At 56.6% G+C, this 16,638-nt stretch overlaps 9 protein-coding genes across 9 annotated transcripts; 5 read left to right on the top strand and 4 right to left on the bottom strand.

Annotated features, from left to right (window-relative positions):
- Positions 1-63: 63 nt before the first annotated feature.
- rhp57 (DNA repair protein rhp57) lies at positions 64-1,411 on the top strand (the record flags this gene model as incomplete). The annotated part of the gene is made up of 2 exons (XM_060268280.1): positions 64-130; positions 153-1,411. The coding sequence occupies 2 exons, from the start codon at positions 64-66 to the stop codon at positions 1,409-1,411; spliced, it is 1,326 nt and encodes a 441-aa protein (XP_060124263.1).
- A 55-nt stretch (positions 1,412-1,466) lies between these two features.
- POM33 (Transmembrane nucleoporin) lies at positions 1,467-2,303 on the bottom strand (the record flags this gene model as incomplete). The annotated part of the gene is made up of 3 exons (XM_060268281.1): positions 1,467-1,972; positions 1,995-2,240; positions 2,297-2,303. 3 exons carry the CDS (start codon positions 2,301-2,303, stop codon positions 1,467-1,469), a joined length of 759 nt encoding a protein of 252 aa, XP_060124264.1.
- Positions 2,304-2,457: 154 nt separating this feature from the next.
- On the top strand, positions 2,458-3,769 carry MJAP1_004365 (uncharacterized protein; the record flags this gene model as incomplete). The annotated part of the gene is made up of 3 exons (XM_060268282.1): positions 2,458-2,879; positions 2,905-3,430; positions 3,458-3,769. 3 exons carry the CDS (start codon positions 2,458-2,460, stop codon positions 3,767-3,769), a joined length of 1,260 nt encoding a protein of 419 aa, XP_060124265.1.
- A 154-nt stretch (positions 3,770-3,923) lies between these two features.
- ALG3 (dolichyl-P-Man:Man5GlcNAc2-PP-dolichol alpha-1,3-mannosyltransferase) lies at positions 3,924-5,084 on the bottom strand (the record flags this gene model as incomplete). Its single annotated transcript, XM_060268283.1, has 3 exons — positions 3,924-4,081; positions 4,110-4,510; positions 4,534-5,084. The coding sequence occupies 3 exons, from the start codon at positions 5,082-5,084 to the stop codon at positions 3,924-3,926; spliced, it is 1,110 nt and encodes a 369-aa protein (XP_060124266.1).
- Positions 5,085-5,174: 90 nt separating this feature from the next.
- RMD1 (sporulation protein rmd1) lies at positions 5,175-7,588 on the top strand (the record flags this gene model as incomplete). The annotated part of the gene is made up of 6 exons (XM_060268284.1): positions 5,175-5,206; positions 5,231-6,089; positions 6,265-6,998; positions 7,019-7,483; positions 7,512-7,534; positions 7,563-7,588. 6 exons carry the CDS (start codon positions 5,175-5,177, stop codon positions 7,586-7,588), a joined length of 2,139 nt encoding a protein of 712 aa, XP_060124267.1.
- A 128-nt stretch (positions 7,589-7,716) lies between these two features.
- Positions 7,717-8,794, top strand: MJAP1_004368 (uncharacterized protein; the record flags this gene model as incomplete). The annotated part of the gene is made up of 2 exons (XM_060268285.1): positions 7,717-8,030; positions 8,068-8,794. 2 exons carry the CDS (start codon positions 7,717-7,719, stop codon positions 8,792-8,794), a joined length of 1,041 nt encoding a protein of 346 aa, XP_060124268.1.
- A 284-nt stretch (positions 8,795-9,078) lies between these two features.
- On the bottom strand, positions 9,079-9,561 carry MJAP1_004369 (uncharacterized protein; the record flags this gene model as incomplete). The annotated part of the gene is made up of 1 exon (XM_060268286.1): positions 9,079-9,561. The coding sequence occupies one exon, from the start codon at positions 9,559-9,561 to the stop codon at positions 9,079-9,081; it is 483 nt and encodes a 160-aa protein (XP_060124269.1).
- A 1,177-nt stretch (positions 9,562-10,738) lies between these two features.
- On the top strand, positions 10,739-12,316 carry MJAP1_004370 (uncharacterized protein; the record flags this gene model as incomplete). The annotated part of the gene is made up of 1 exon (XM_060268287.1): positions 10,739-12,316. One exon carries the CDS (start codon positions 10,739-10,741, stop codon positions 12,314-12,316), a length of 1,578 nt encoding a protein of 525 aa, XP_060124270.1.
- Positions 12,317-14,806: 2,490 nt separating this feature from the next.
- MJAP1_004371 (ribonuclease T2) lies at positions 14,807-15,804 on the bottom strand (the record flags this gene model as incomplete). Its single annotated transcript, XM_060268288.1, has 2 exons — positions 14,807-14,938; positions 14,983-15,804. The coding sequence occupies 2 exons, from the start codon at positions 15,802-15,804 to the stop codon at positions 14,807-14,809; spliced, it is 954 nt and encodes a 317-aa protein (XP_060124271.1).
- Between the last annotated feature and the right edge of the window lie 834 nt (positions 15,805-16,638).

Genomic DNA, 16,638 nt, shown 5'->3' on the forward strand with positions numbered 1-16,638 from the left:
GTCTCTATCTTGCCTAAAATAGCGAAAAATAGTAGCGCTGGTGGTTCTCTTGTGGAGGCGCTGATGGCCGCAACGCTCCTGGCCGAGATTCAGGCGCTGGGCGCGCGCGACAAGGCGTTCTGCCGGCGAGGTACGTCGCGCGACTTATGCAGGGGGCTATCTTAGTGTGGAACAGCTCCTCTCTGAGCCGCCTCTCGAGCTCGCCAAGCGTCTCGGCGTGTCGGACGAGCATGCGCGGCACATACGAGGCACGGTACAGCGTGCCGCCGCGCCGGCGCCAGTGTGCGTGTACGACCTGGTCGAAGGAGGAAGCGGCGCACTGGTGCCTGGCACGCCCCGTGAGGACGAAATTGAGGCGTTTGGAGAGGAGGAGGCTGCGCCGTACGTGTCGTTCCTGCCGTCTGGCAGCAGCGTCCTCGACGCGTGTCTCGGCGGGGGCTACGCGCGCGGCATGATCTCGGAACTGATCGGCGAGAGCTCCTCTGGAAAGACGCAGCTGTTGCTGCACACGGCCGTGTACAACGCCCTGGCCCTCGGCACGCCAGCGTCGGTCGTCCGTGGGGGCGAAGGCGAAGGTGTCGCGCTGATTAGCACGCAAGGCCGCAGCGCCGCGCGGCATATGGTGCACCGCATGGTGCAGATGGCGCATGAAATGCTGCACGAGGGATACGTGCAGCTGGATATACCCCCTGATACCCTCCCTGCGCTCGTCGAGCAAGGCGTGAGCATTATGCTCCGCAACGTCTCGATTGCGTGTGCGTTTACGTTTGAGTCTGCGCAGCACGTCCTGTGCTATACCCTCCCCGGCCTCGTGGCGCGCCGGCGCGCGCAAGGCGTCGCATGCATCCAGCTCGTGGTGGTCGACAGCATCCCCCCCTTGCTGCAAGAAGACTCGCTCGAGGCTGACCCGATGCCCGGCGGCTCGGCGGCGCATTCCATACGCGCTGCGCGCTTGCACGCGTTATCGGAATGGCTCAAGCGCCTTGCGGCTGCTCCTCGCGCGTGCGAGGCGATCGCGGTGCTGGTCGCGAACCATGTCAGCGACGCGTTTGACCACGACAAGGCCATGGTCCGCCATGCCTACGCGCAAGGCGAGCTGCCGCGCTGGAACGCGCCCTCCCGGCGCATCGTCGACCCAGCACACCTGCTTCCCCTGCCGTACGCGGCACAGGCCGCGCACTTTTCCGGCCTCTTGGCCAGTGTCCCTCACGACGGCGCGCTCCCCCAAGACGCCGATCTTAAGACTGCGCAGCTGGGCCTCGTATGGGCGAACTGCGTCAATGCACGCTACCTTGTGGCGCACGCGGCGGACGACGCGCGTCGTTTTGCCGTCGTCTTTTCGCCGACGGCCCCCTCCGGCGAGGTGCGCTTTACCATCACCCCGCGCGGGCTCTATACCTACGCGTCATAGATGCACACTACACATATGTCACACTATAAACACCGAGTGCATGCTACGCCGTCAGTTAGCGGGTCTTGACCTTCGTCGGGTCGGCCGGCGTGCTCGACTGCGGCGTCGGGCGCGTCGCGGGCTGGTCCTTGTTGATGCTGAGGACCGTGCTCGCGTAGCGCGTCACAAGGTCCGTAAGCATCAGATAGCCCTTGCGCACCACGGGCGGGCACGAGGGGTTCTGTGTCAAAGAGTCCAGCTCGGAGCGGACGTGCTGGAAAGCGGCGCGCGTGAAGCTGCTCATGTAGAAGCGCAGGCGCAAAAAGTGCGCGTAGAGCAAGGGTGCAAGCAGCGAGTTGCGGAAGAGGATGGCGCCAACGAGCACGCGCACAAAGATGACCACCTCGGCGTAGGACACGAAGCGCATCGCGCGGTCGTAGTTGTCCTTCACCCAGGTCTGGATGGTCTTGGACAGGCCGCTGCTGCTTGACGTCTCCGAGCCCTGCGTCGCAGGAAGGATCGTCGTGCGCGTAAAGGTCAGGAGATGGAAAAGCGAGAAGGTGATGTAGGGAATCAGGGTGACTGGGTTAGTCCTGCGACGTACTCGAAATCGGCTTGATGTAGCACCAGTAAATAGCAATCACCAGGTACTGGACATTCTCGTCCATGAGCGCACGCTGCACATATGCCTTATCCGTGCGCGGCACGCCAAAGCTCTTGTAGATCACCACGCCGTAGCTGATGATCGCGCCAAAGTACGCAACGCGGTACCACAGGTCGTACCCGTTCCACGAGAAGGTGGCCACCGTCAAAAGGTAGCGGACGCCCGCAAAGAACGTAAGAAAGTGGCCTGCGGCCCAAACAAGATGGGGTGCACTCGCTTTCAGCTGGGTCAGATCGGGCAACGCACCATGTCCACGATGTTTCTGGCGACGCCCCACGCCCGAGCACGGGCTCGTGCCTATAGTATTAGTCAGCAGTCGGCCGACGAGATCCCCCCGTCGCCGCGCGTTTGACTCTCGCGTTCTCCACGCTAGGCTCGGAAGGTGGACGGACGCGGGGTGATCATGTCCCTGCCCCATTTGTACTCGGATCTACAAGGCAAACTGATGGATCGTGGGCTATGGACTCAGGTGCGGACGCGCCTCGCGGCCCGGTCACGGGTGACGAACCTGGGCGTGACGCTGCTGACCCTGGCCCTCGTTATCTCCCTCCTGTTCAACATGCGCCCTGCGCCTCGTGCCCCGGCGCCCCCGGCGCCACAGATGCTTGGAATCAACTGCCCGGAGCGGTATAGGAATGTGCGCAGTGTTATGCCGGTCCTTCCGGGCCACGGCAAACTCAAGCTGACGCACCTGGTCATCGTCGCGGGCCACGCGATTTGGAAGGGCAAGGAAAGCGCATCCGTCGACGAAGACAGCAACTGGTTCCTCGAGGATTACCAGAGGGGTGGCAGCGTCAACACGTTCGTGGAACACATCATGCGAGGGTATGTATTGATTTTGCTCACCCAGCGTCTCGATTGCAGCAAACGATAGCAGCAGCCTGCTAGTGTTCAGCGGTGGCCAGACGCGCGACCAGGCATGGATGACCGAGGGCGAGTCGTACATGCGCCTCGCTCTCTCCCTTCCCCAGGTCCTCCCGACGTGGCCTGCGAGCGCACTCGCAGCGACCGCGTCCAAGTCGGCCTTCCAGCCCCTGATGACTGCTGCGGGCGAAAGCGCAGGCGCGGCAGAGAGCGCCGCGCAGCCGGCGCAGGATGTCGATACCGCACCGAAACTCTCGCAAATGCGCATGACGACGGAAAACTATGCGCTGGACAGCTTCGAGAACCTCTTGTTCAGTATCGCCCGCTTCCGCGAGTACACCGGGCAGTACCCTGCCAAGGTGACCGTGGTGGGCTACAAGTTCAAGGAGAAGCGGTTCCGCGAGCTGCACGCGCGTGCGCTGCGCTGGCAACTGCACAAGCCGGCGAGCGACGGCAGCAGCCGCTTTACATACGTCGGCATCGACGATGCGAGCCGCGCCAACACGACGGATGTACGTACCTCGACGCGACTTACCCAGCACGACAACGCCTACGACTTGTTCAACCGTGACCTGTATGGATGCCACCATCGCCTGCTGGAGAAGCGCAAGAAGCGGAATAGTGCCCGCCGCCTCCCTCCTTATACAAGCACAGCGAGCGAGATTGCGGGACTGCTAGACTGGTGCCCGGCAGACAACTCCGCGCTCCAAGGCCTCTATCCCTACTGGCTTCCTTGGGACCCGCGTGTAAATAACGGCATGGGGCGCGGCGCACAGTACGTGATGGAGCAAAACGGGGGGCACATCCAGCAAGAAGAAATCCTCCCCGATGGGAAAAAGATCGTTACGTGACCTGATCTACCCTACAACTGCATCCCACCTTGTACGTCGCGATATCCATAGTCCCATAATTAACACGGCGTGCGCCCCGACCAACGCCATGGACGACGCCGAGGTCGAGGGGAACACGTTCCATGCATATTCCACTACCACGAGGACTGCTAGTCTAGGTCAGTTGGGTGACGTACTTTAGCGGGAGCCACAGCGACGAGGCCCATACAAGGAGGGGGAGGGTGTGTGCATACCAGCTGTAGAACTGGTAGTGTAGGCTGCGCGCCAGCGCGACACCGATCAAATTGCTCGTGCACAGCGTCAAGATGATGTCTGTGTGAGAAGGGAGGAGGGGACGTACACTGCGGCGTCAGGTCAAGACGGCGGTCGCCGCGCCACCGCCGCCAGATCCACGAAAAGCCTTGGGTCCCAAGGCCGGTCCAGGTGTACAGGCCAAAGAGCAGGAGAAGGAGCAGGTGCACACCCAAGAGCGCCTTGGCCGTCCGGGGATCCAAAAAGAGCGCCTCGCCCAGAAAACGCCAGTTAACCGTCCACTTGAAGAGGAACACGCGCGAAAAGTCAAAGGCCGCCATCGCATAGGCGTGTGCATCGTGCAGCAGAAACGGAAGCCCAATCACGCCTTGCACCGCACCGATGAGTGCGAGCGAAAACAGTGCACCGACCGCGCCTTGGCCACGAAAGAGCACGACACAGAGGCCGGGGAGAAAAAGGAGCACATTCATCTTAATGCTCAGTGCGAGACTGGGTTAGTCAAGGCGACGCACCTGTACAGGATACACGCAGGGCGCCACTGGCGCTTGCACAGCAGGTACACGCTCGCGTACAGCACAAACATCGCGACCGGGTCGTTAAAGAGGCGCAGGACATAGATCGAGTGCAGCCGCTTCGAGAGGACCAAAAATGCAAGCAGGATCGGAGGCGCATTGGCAAGACGGTACAGCTGCGCGACGACCACAAACGTCGCGAGGTACAACGCCCCAAAGAACACTTGGGCCGGCAGCAGATTCCGCGCGCCATCGCTCAGGTAATCCAGCAGCGCGTACACATAGATATGCCCGGCCGGGTACACACACGGCCCCGAGCCTCCGACAGGATCCAGGCGCGTATACGTCCGCTCGCCGTTCAAAAAGAGACGCGCTTGGCCCACATAGGTCGTAAAGTCGATCTCGGTGTACGGCACACGCTGCACAATGAGCGCAGTGAGCAGCCCGTCGGCAGCCAGTAGCAGCATGGTCATTGGCAGATACCCCGCCTTGGAAAAGAGCAGTTTGCGCGCCATCCGCGTCGCGCGCGCCGGCAGCGCGTCCGCCGTCATCGTGCGAGGTAGCCCGATATCCCGATAGACCCACGTGTGGCTCCGCACAGACACTGACGAACGATTGTGACTCGTGTGTGTCTCTTGTTCATGTTCGGCGAGGAGTTAGTAACGCCACAAAGGTAGGCTGCACCGTGCTCACTCAGATCATTATCACCCTGGGCTGCGCGCCCCGACGCGGCGCGCGACGCGCTTCAAACGTCTGCCCACGAGAACAACACCAAGGTGATCCTGTCGCCCCTCGATCCCGAGGAGGACGAGAGTGGAAACGTCGAGTACAAGCTGCAGATCCTTCCCCCGTCCGTCGAGCGCTTTGACCGGCTCGTCACGCAGCTCAGCTGGCGGTTGATGGAGGGCGGCGGCACGTGTGTCTACGAGCTCGGGATACGCGACGACGGCGCGTTGGTCGGCATTACACAAGACGATATGCGCCAGACACTATCGTACCTATGTGCAATGGCCGACAATGTCGGTGCGACCATCTCGTTGCAGCGCCTCGTCACCAAGCGCTCGACCGAGACCGGCGACGGCGAGGGGTACGACACGCTGCATGTCGTGACGGACCGTGCCGAGGCCGACGACCTTCTCTCTTTATCGCATGGACTGCCTGAGGCCGAGGTGATTGGCGTGACGCCCTCGGCAAACGACCTGACGATCGACCTCGCGACGCCGCCGAGCACGGCGGCGGTCGACGTGACCCTTCCTTACACGCAAGGCGACAAGAGCGACACTCCCACTGTACAAAAGCCTACCGATGCTGTGGATATCCCCCTGCCTACCAAGGGCAAGGTCCCCTCTACGACACGTCGACAGCTGCTCGACTCGCGCCGCGATCGCCGTCTGGCACGGTTCGAGGCGACGATCCGCGCCGGCGCGGGGCACGGCGACACAGTGCCCCACACGGATGCAGTACGGCGAACCTCGAATCTACACGCGCCCGAGCACGCGAACGACACGCTCCGCTTCCTGGCCGAGGCCGTGATTACGCAAGACCATGGCCTCTTTGTAGATTATACGTCGCTGTAGTGCCACGAGGCCCGATCCCGATTTCCCGCACCGGGTTTCCTTTGCACAGTGCGCGACGAGGCAATGGCAAGCAATAGTACCTACACCGGCAAGGCTGGCCCGCAACGGTATGTATGTCGTGTCTTACCCTAGGTCAACAAAAGGTGCAGTCAAGCACAAGATCCTGCCAGAGGCGCCGACGCCGACCGAGTCGGCTGTGCCGGCCGACACCGACGGCGACGTCCATCCCGACCTACACTGGGACGACGACGCAGACGTGGATGACGCCAACCTTGCGCGCCTCGAGCACATTCCGGAGGGAAGCATGCGCCGCGATGCGCTGCGCCTCACCCGCAAGGCTCGCGCGCGGCTGCCGCGTGTCACGGCGTACAGCACCGCGACGTCGTACAAGATGAGCGAGCTGATCCAGTGGCTCCAGGCGCGCAAGCAGTCGCACAGCACGAATGTGCTGCGCTTTGACGAGTGTGTGTACACCACCTACACCTACCAGCACGTCGACGAGGCGCGCGGTGTGCCGAGCACATCGCCCTGGCAGCTGCGTCGGAATCCCTCGTACGGCCACAGCGAGGCGCCGACGGGCGACTTGCTGGGCATTCCCGAGCTCAACGAGGACGGCGCAGAGAACGGCCTGCAGACGATCAGCGAAGAGGGCGAGGAAGGCGCTCGGCCCCCTGCCGGCGACCGCACCGCGACACGCACACCATCGTCGGCCTTGCACTTTCTGCCGGAAGTCTTTATTATGGAATACGGTACGATCGTTATTTGGGGCATGTCATACATTGAGGAGAAGCGCCTCCTGCGCGAGATCCGCAAGTTTGAGGTGGAGCGTCTTGCGGTCGAGGACGTCGAGAGCGAGGACCTGAATTGGTACCTCGCCGACTACAGCCGGTACGTTGTGCGACTAACAGCAGCATCTACAACGACGTCATCACGTTGCGCCGTGGCTCGAGCTATATGACCAAGCTGTCGCTGTCGCACGCGCTCGCCCAGTCGACCAAGATCAGCTTCTTCGAGAGCGTGATCGAGGCGACGATCGACACGACCAAGGACATTCCCCGGAGTATTGCGGAGAGTGGCAAGGTCGGCATGCCGCCGGTGGACATCATGAAGCACATCGGTCACCTGTTCATCCTGCGCATGAACATTCATTTGGTCGGCTCGATCGTCGACTCGCCCGAGATCTTCTGGGCGCAGCCCGACTTGGAGCCGCTGTACTCGGCTGCACGCAGCTATCTCGAGATCCCGCAGCGCATCGATCTGCTCAACATCCGCGTCGAGGTGCTCCAGGACATGCTCCAGCTCCTCAAAGACCAGGTCACGTCCAGCCATTCGGAATGGCTCGAAATCATTGTTATTATCCTCATTGTTCTAGAGTGCGTATGATCTATCTACTAACCTCAGGATCATTTTGGGCGTCACGACGAGTAGGTTTTCTGCGCGACTCACCCACAGTGCTGGTCGACTTGTACTTTGCGTAGCGTCGTATAGTCATGTGATCTCCCACGCGGAGAAATTTGACGTAACCGCATGTGGATGGGGCCGGGTGGATTGGGCCGAACGCGAGCGTTGGCGGACTGGGCGCAGGGCGCGTTTGTGACCCGCAACGATGTCGAGCCTGGACCACTCTCCTTTCCGCGGCGGGACATGCTACGACCAGACGTTTACAGCGTACCATGATCCCAATGTGCACATCCTGCTCACCATCGTATTTGGTATTTTCGCGCTCGTGTTTATCTACTATTTCGCGACGCGCCGGCCCAAGGCGGAGTACTTCTTCCTCTTCCTCTTTACGGGTCTCGAGATCGGCTCGTTCGTCCTACGCTTATATGGAGAGTTGATTTGGGCGACGATCGCCATGATGGTGTACTCCGCCGCAATCGGCATGTCGGTGTGTGTGCTGTACATGCTGTACGCCCGCTGGTACGTACTGTGTTTATTTGAATCGCGCTAACGTCAGGTGCCAGATTGCGGACCGCTACTATGATACCAAGATGTTCGACCTCGGCATGCGCCATCCTGCGTTCCCGGTCTGCTTCCTGGTGCTGATCATCGCTCTCGTCATCGCGGGCGTGTGGGTCCCGACGATCATGTGGGTCGTGTACCTCGCGCTGTTCTTTGCTATCTGGGTCACGACGATCGTTGCGCTGATCCGCCATCGCCGCCACCGCCCGCCGACGCGCGAGCGCACGATTGCGATGAGCCAGATGGAGGGCAAGTTCAACATGACCCCGCTGGTCACGAGCCACAAGACCCTCGACAACATGATGGTCATGCTCGTGGTTCTCTCGACGATCATGCTCGTCAAGACGATCTTCCTCACTATCTCGTTCGTGCTCGTACTCCTGTTCTTTATCACGCCGTTCTACTACGTGTTCTGTATCCTGGAGGACCTGGCGTTCTGTGTCATTCTCTCCAGCCCAGAGGCCGTGATGCTCTTTGAGCCGTCGCGCCACATGCCGGAGGCGCGCAGCGAGATGATGAACAAGGACACTGTGAACCCTCTTCCGCTCTCGCAGCACCAGCACGACCAGCGGGCGGCGTACCACAACCAATACTCAGGCCAGCCCAACGAGAACCACGAGGCAATCACGATGCCCGCCCAGGACCAAGAAGCCAATGCTCCTTACCTCGCTGCGCAGAACATGCAGCAGGAGAACAACGAGATCCGCCCCGTTGCCTACTAAGCTAAAAAAAAAACCCTCTTTTGACGTCGCATGGTGCACGTTCCATTCCTTCTGCCCTTCTATTCGCGCATCAGTAATGGCAGCGTATCGCGCACGTGGAACCCTTGATGCACGGTAATGGTGTAAACGCGTCGCATAATAGATGTAGCTCGGTCACCGCCTAGCATAGCATAATATTGTTAATGTAATTAGACCCTTCTTGTGGCCGAATTCGACCATGCGAATTCCGCTAGGGAGGAAAAGAGCGTGGGGAGGGGTGGGGGCGCTGGCAAACAAGAAATTCACTAGATGCACCAGTTGATCACCGCAGGCTGTACACGAAACAGCTCTCGCCCTTCGAGAACAAAGAACAGAACGGAAGCCTGCCTTTGGACGGCCTCCTTCTCCGTCTGGCAGTCGAGAACAATAAAATTGGCCGGCTTACCTTTTTCCAGACCATAATCGGGGTAGAGCTGGAGGTTGTGTGCAGGGTTGGTCGTGACAAAGTCCAGGCAGCTCGCCAAGTAGTCTCCAGAGAGCATGTGGCACACATGCAGTCCCGCATCCAAGTTCCTCAGGGGGTTTCCTACGCCCATCGGGTACCACGGGTCTTCAATCGAGTCCTGACCAAAGGCAACGCGCAGACCAGCATCAGCAAGTGTGCGCACGGGAGCCACCCCACGGGGCACCGGAGCGCTAAGGCCACGACCTTGCAGCTGCAGATTCTCGTTGGGACACACGGCAAAGCCGATTCCTGCCGCAACAAGCTTGGGAAGCAGGCGCGCCATATAAGCCGGGCTATAATATGCCATAGCGACAACATGGCTAGCAGTTACGCGCCCTTGCATTCTGCGCTTTATCGTTTCAGCAGCCATCACTTCAAGGAATCGGGAGTGCGAATCGTCGATCTCGTCACAGTGAATGTCCACCAGTGCGTTGTACTCTTGGGCAAGATCAAAAATAAACTTGACCGATTCCACGCCATCTTCTCTGGTAGGTTCCAGGTGAGGAATACCGCCAACTACATCGGCACCCATATCCATCGCCTTCTTCATAAGGTCACGTCCTTGTGGGAAGGCGATAATACCGTTCTGGGGGAATGCAACAATCTGCAAGTTGCACCAGTCTGCAATCTCTTTTTTGAGCTCCAATAGCGCTTTTAGTGCAACCAGATCAGGGTCTGTCACATCCACATGCGATCGAATAAAGCCTACGCCAAAGGAGATGGCCGACCTTGCGGCCGCATAGGCATTGCGCTTAATTTCATCGTGGTTGTTCAGCCCGGCCTTTTTTCTTTCCCCCCAAATCTCGATAGCCTCAAAAAGTGTGCCAGACCGGTTAATACGTGGCACACCTGCGGTATTGGCATAATCAAGATGAATATGATTCTCGACAAAGGGCGAGCATACCAACTTGCCAGCGGCATCATAATCGCCTTCACTAGTTCCTGCTTTCGGGGAAGGCGTAATCGCGGAAATCAACCCATTCTCCACATGAATGTTCCACAGACCTTCACGTCCGCGAAGTACTGCGCTAGTAACGATCATTGTGGTAGTTCTCAATACGGCCAAGGCTGAGTCGAATGGAATGCACGGACATTCATTTGCGTATGAATCTTACAGCCGACGTAAGAATTATCCATCTTGGCACTGTGTGGAGGCGCGCCTTGTGCCGCCACGGCTTTGGGCGGAATTATTTCTGCCAATGAGAACCGCGTATGGGGGGAAGAGTAACGGCGGTTTAGGCCGGATCTAGTTCGGCATTCCTAGGCACTAAAACGTTGTGGTCTGTGCGTAGTCCTTGACAAAGCTGAAAACGTAGAATGGTGGCAGAGGGCACCGTTATAAATAGGCAAGAGAAATGCCTCGTACAAGTGCGCTCTTTAGCAAACATCTCTTGCCACAGCTCTTCAGTCTAAGTATTCCCTGAGCAATGGCATCTTCCACAACATTAGCATCCCCTGGAATGATGGAGAAGGGCGAGGTGCACCACGCAGGTGCAGCCCACCACCACCACCACCACCATGTTGATGAGGACGTTGGCCCTTTCCCTGAACACGTTGGCCGCGACGAGATGATCGATGAAGACCTCGAACCTGTCGCAGAGGATGACAATATCAACGAAAAGGGAGACCCGTTTTTGGTTCAATTCTCGGAGAATGACCCGGGTAACCCCAAGAACTACTCGTTTACCCGGAAGTGGTTCATCACTGCCTTCACTGCCGTTCTTTGCTTCAGCGTTGCTGTTGGTTCTTCGATGCCTACTGGTGACCTTCCTGGCGCGGGTGAAGCATTGGGTGTGGGCCAGGTCCCTATTAACCTGAGCATTACGCTCTTCGTTGCCGGCTTCGGCTTTGGTCCCATGTTTTTTGCTCCCCTGAGTGAGATTTACGGTCGCTGGGTAATTTATGTGATTTCGGGCTTTCTCTACTTCATCTTCACTCTGCCTTGCGCCCTCGCGCCTAATCTGGCTACACTGCTTGCCGCTCGTATGATTGCCGGCCTCGCTGCCAGTGTGCCCATGACCAACGTCGGTGGCACGCTGAGTGACATTTGGCGTCCGGAGGACAAGGGTCTTCCCATGGCCATCTTCTCATCTGTTCTGTTCATCGGTCCTTCGGCTGGTCCGTTGATTGGCGGCGCCATTACTTCCGGTACTAACATGATTGATGGCTGGCGCTACATTTACTGGACCCTGTTTGCATTTGTCGGCATCATCTGGATTCTGACTCTGCCTACGACCGAAACCCTGGCCCCCGTTCTACTGAAGCGCCGCGCCAAGAAGCTGCGTAAGGAGACGGGCGACGAGAGGTACATGACCATGCAAGAGAGGAACCCGATGGATCTCAAGAAGATCCTTGTCATCTCTCTTCTGCGTCCCTTTGAGCTGCTTGTGATGGAGCCTATCCTGATTGCTTTCTCGCTCTATCTCTGCCTTGTTTATGCTCTGCTGTACTTGATGTTCTTCGCATACCCCATTATTTTCGAAGAAGGACATGGATTCAACCCTCTGCAAGTCGGCTTGTGCTTCATCTCCCTGATTATCGGTATTTTGCTTTCCATCCTCTTCATTTGGTTTGTGATGGAGCCGATGACCAAGCGCCGTATTGAGGCGCGCGGACACCCTGTCCCTGAGGACAGGCTGCCCCTCATGTTCATTGGTGCAATTGCGCTTCCCATGTCTCTCTTCATTTTGGCATGGACGTCAATGCCTAGTGTGCACTGGGCAGGACCTCTTGTCGCTGGTATTCCCACGGGCGCGAGCTTTGTCATGATCTACATCTCCGCCAACTCGTACCTTGTCGACTGTTACCCCAAGGTGGCAGCTTCGGCTCTTGCGGCAAAGACGCTGCTTCGGTCTCTCTGCGGTGCTGCAGTGCCGACCTTCGTCTTCCAAATGTTCCACGCTATGCACAACCAGTGGGCGCTGACCATGCTCGCTCTGGTCTCCGTGCTCATGGCCCCTATTCCATTCTTCTTCTATAAGTATGGACCCATGATGCGCGAAAAGTCCAAGTTTGCATCCGGTGATGATGATAATTAATAGGATACGCGTATTTTAGTATCATAAGTTGTATGTATCAAACACGAGTAAATCGAAGCTATATGAGCGATTCTCTAACGTAAACGCTGACGAATGCGTTAAATCTGCCGATTTAGAGAAACAGGACAATGGCACGTCCCGGCCGACCCGGGAAATAATCTTGCGGCTTGTCTCCACAACGTCCTGGTTGGAGCATGCTCGAGCCACCGAACGACGGGGGGCTATCGGGTAGGCCCACGAAGAGGATTCGTCGCCCAAGACAGCATATCAGCTGCATTCCCTGCCGCGAGCGTAAAATCAAATGCGATCGCAATGTACCCAACTGCGCGACCTGTGTGCGACGTGGGGTGGTCGACCAGTGTCGTTGGGGGGACGATCGCGATGGGGATATCAGTGACAGCTTGAGGAGCTATAATTCAGAGCCTTTGGTTGAAAACGTGACCATTCACGCGCCCAACCGTACGATGAATGGCCGCACGGATGTTGTTGAGTCTGGACATAGAGAGCGTCCGCCTTCTCGGCCTAGTCCTTTGCAACATCCCGGCCAAGAGTTCCGCAGCTCTCCTCCTAATGTGGATGATAAGAAGAGTAATACACGTCTCGCTGAGCTATACTCTCTCAGGTTTTCTCGATGGAAGCAATTGTTGTTGTGTCGCGCGCACTTGATACCCCACCGCCCAGCCATGTCAAGTATTGTCTCTTATTATATGCAGGAGCTCGAGCCGCTGCTAAACTGCGTCAATGGAGACATCCTAGTAGACCAGTTTGAATCAATGTGGAACAATCTGGGAGTTGTCTACCGAAACGAGAGCACCGTCGACTTGGACGGTGATGCTTTAACGCAATCAGGTCCTCTGGCGTTCCAAGACTTTTGGACCAATATGAAAAACTACGGCCTTCTGGCGCTCGCCTTATCCATTGTTTACGTCGCTTATGATTCTCTGTCTCTGGACCAAATACATGCAATGGACCTCTTGGGTGATTGCAATAACCGAGATGATGTGACGCAGGTTCTTGAGCGCATATACACCGCGTCCGAGTATTTTTTACATGAATCCCAGTATGAAGACCATGCAACACTATGGAGCTTGCAGGCAATCTTATTACAGCAGCGCAGACATTACCGAATGGGATATTTTTCCACCGCCACTGTCTGGCACGCAAGAGCTGTACGCATTGGTTACATGCTCGGTCTCTCTCGGCTGGGTAGCACCAAAAATGATCTGGTGCGGTTTCGGCAGAAGGATTCGAAACTGGGGCCGGACACCGGTGTATTTATCCAAAATCTTCCTATGTTCCATTGCTTTGAGCTCGGAAACATGCCAATGCGCGAGCTCGCGAGAAAAGTGTGGACTGCGCTTGTCGCACAAGACTGGTTTGTCTCACTGCAGCTCGACCTTTGCTACCTGATCCCAGAAGAAATCAATAACACGTCACCACCTGCATCGTTAGAGGACAGTGAAGTGGAAGCCTTGGCTACGCTGCCAATGGATGTGATTTGTGACCAGGATCGAATCTCTCCTAGTGTCTATTTGCGCTTTCGACTGGAAGTGAGCCGCTGCTCTCGCTTGATTTCTCAAATTTGCTCCAAATCCTTTGTCCAGGAAGCGACACCCATACCCCCCATGGAAGAAGTGTTTAAAGTCGAGAACATCTTGAACAACATCTCGTCCAAGCTACCAGATTATTTCCGCATGGATGGCGAAACCGAACGGTCACTTCCTATGCAACTTATCCATGCGAAATGTCCATATCTTACTGCGCAGCGACTGTTTCTCCATGAGAATATCCAGCATGTCACACTTCGACTTCATTCACTGTATTTCAAAAAGGGCCTTGTTGACAAAACACACCGCAAATCTGTGGATGCATGTATCCAAGCTGCGAAAGAAATGGTACAAGTTTGGGAAGTACTGCAGTCTACCATGAACTCTAATCGTGATGTCCCCTACCTGAAATGGCACCTGCTTATTGCTGCATCGGTTTTCACATCCGTGGTGGCCAGCAAGATTGCACACCCTGATATGGAATCCCTACACGGTATTGATCTTGGACAGCAACAAGAAGCTTTGGAAAAAGCAGTCTACTTTTTGGAAGAAATCCGTCCCGAAAATTCCCTGGGAGCCACTGGTCTCTCTAATATTATATCGCGTCTCAGCCAGTATTGCCGGCGTCGCAAAGGAAAAACACACTCAGGACAAGACAAAATGATGTACCCTAACCGCGACACATCTCAGAATCCATTGATACCTGATCTCAACCTGTTGCTGCCAATGAACTCGCTGACGGAAAGTGGCAATGATGTCAATAATTTTTGGGACATCAACACACTTGCATCAGACTTTAGCCCATGGAGTAGCTTTTGAGTAATTACTCTTGTATAGTGTCACCCGCTTCCATGATGCAAGCAGTTCATATATCACGTACCAAGCTCTTGTGCTTCAAAATTCCACATCAATCATAATCTCTACAAGCCAATACATCCAAAATTTAGTTGCTCACAGACTTCTCGCTCGAAGGAGTGCGCTCGTAGTACTTAATCGCACCGTCGGCCTTCGCACAAGTCGAGTTGGTGGTCGAGTCGATGTGGACGGCGTTGCCCTCCTGCGGGCGACCCTTGACCTGTGTTGTGTTAGTAATGTTTCGCGTGCAGAAAAAATACGTACGTGGCTGAAGTACCAGACCTCGCTCAGCACAGTGCTGCCGTGGTCGGTGCTGTTCTTGGAAGTCTCGTTGTAACGCGGGCCGCTGCAACCGATGTAAGGAGTGGCACCGTAATGCTTCTTGAGGGCAGACTGAATGTCGCTAAGCGAGTACGTGGTCTTGTTGCTCGGCTCAATACCAGCATCCTTGAGCCACTTGTAGGTAGGCAGGCGGTTGTAGTACATGGCGGCAGTCTCGAAAAACTCAACGACGTCCTCGTGCTTCTGGTAGTGCTTACCGTAGCAAGGAGTGTCAAAGGTGCTGTAGCAAGTACCGTGCTTGCTAAACTCGTGGGCCCAGAAAGCCTCGTTGCTCTGGCCCTGCGACACCCAGAAGGTCTTCATCCACTTGAGGAGGTCGTAACGGCCGAAGTTCTCCACGAACTTGTCCACACCAGGGCCGTTGTACTTCGGCACCGTCTTGCCGTTCACAACGGGAGGGGAAGGCTCAGGGTCATACTGGCGGTCAAAGTCGCAGTACTGCGTGTAGTTGCCGTTGCAAAGGTCGGGCCAGAGACCGTGCAGTGTCCAGTGGTTCTTGGGAAGGATCTGGCCCTCCTTTTCGCGGCCAGTGTAGGTATCCCAGAACTGGGTGGAGAGGACAAGGCCACCGTACGTCTCCTGGCAGCAAGTGTCGATGTTGGCCAGGTCAAGAGCAGCAGCCGAGCACGACACAATAGGCTTCTGGAGCGCACAAGTGTGGTTCGACTCGCTCGTGTTCGAGTAAAGCTTAGCCTGGGCCACGGCGGCCAGGGTGAGAGTAACGAGAGCACCGAACTTGAACATTGTGGTGGGTGCGGAAGCAATCAACATACTCGTTCTTTTAGACTCGTTTCATACCGAAATAGGAATCTTGCCAATGCACGCGCCCTACTCCAAATTAACGTGCACGCCCCTTTTGGGACCCACGTGCCCGAGCGATTGGACTAGAGGGGCTGGGTAGGTCGTTTCAGCACATGACTAATTGCCATAAGCTCGTATGGCTGAGAGCTCGTGTGCCCCACATCGAGGCCTATCGGATCTGCTGGTAGATCAACGGCGCTAAAGAAAACTAAATTCATTCCATACATGACAATGTAACCTAAAACCCATAACAATGCGGTAGAAACCATCACTGCGGCATAGAGAGGAGCACTTGGCTCCAGAGCATAAACATGAAAACGTTAGAGAAGGTAGGACTGCTTGATGGAGAGAATAGTATAATTGATGACCGAGAAGAAATGGAAGTATTAATGCATTTGCGAGCCCACAATAGCGGGGCACAAACCGGGGTTCGGTCCCAGGTTCGTGTGGAAGTACGATCCCTTGTGGTCGAACATGGTGCAGTTCTTGCCCACGGAATCGGCTCCATGAACATTCTCTTGTCCCGGATAGAAGGTCCAAAGCGAAGAGTTGGCACCATTGATCCAAATTTGTCCGGAGGGGTGCTGGAAATCGTTATCGCGCGAAGACATGTGCGGAACACAGTCCTTTCCGTTGACAGCGTAATAGAATTTGCCTTTCAGCTTGTAGTCAATCGCGTTTGCAAACGTAGGGTTGCCCGTACGGGGAAGACCAAACGAGTATGCCCTGTAGATTCCCTGCTTCAGCTCATGCTCAAAGTGAGCGGCAGCAAGCAAA

Source organism: Malassezia japonica, chromosome 9 (genome assembly GCF_029542785.1).
Source record: "Malassezia japonica chromosome 9, complete sequence".
NCBI classification, from domain to species: domain Eukaryota; kingdom Fungi; phylum Basidiomycota; class Malasseziomycetes; order Malasseziales; family Malasseziaceae; genus Malassezia; species Malassezia japonica.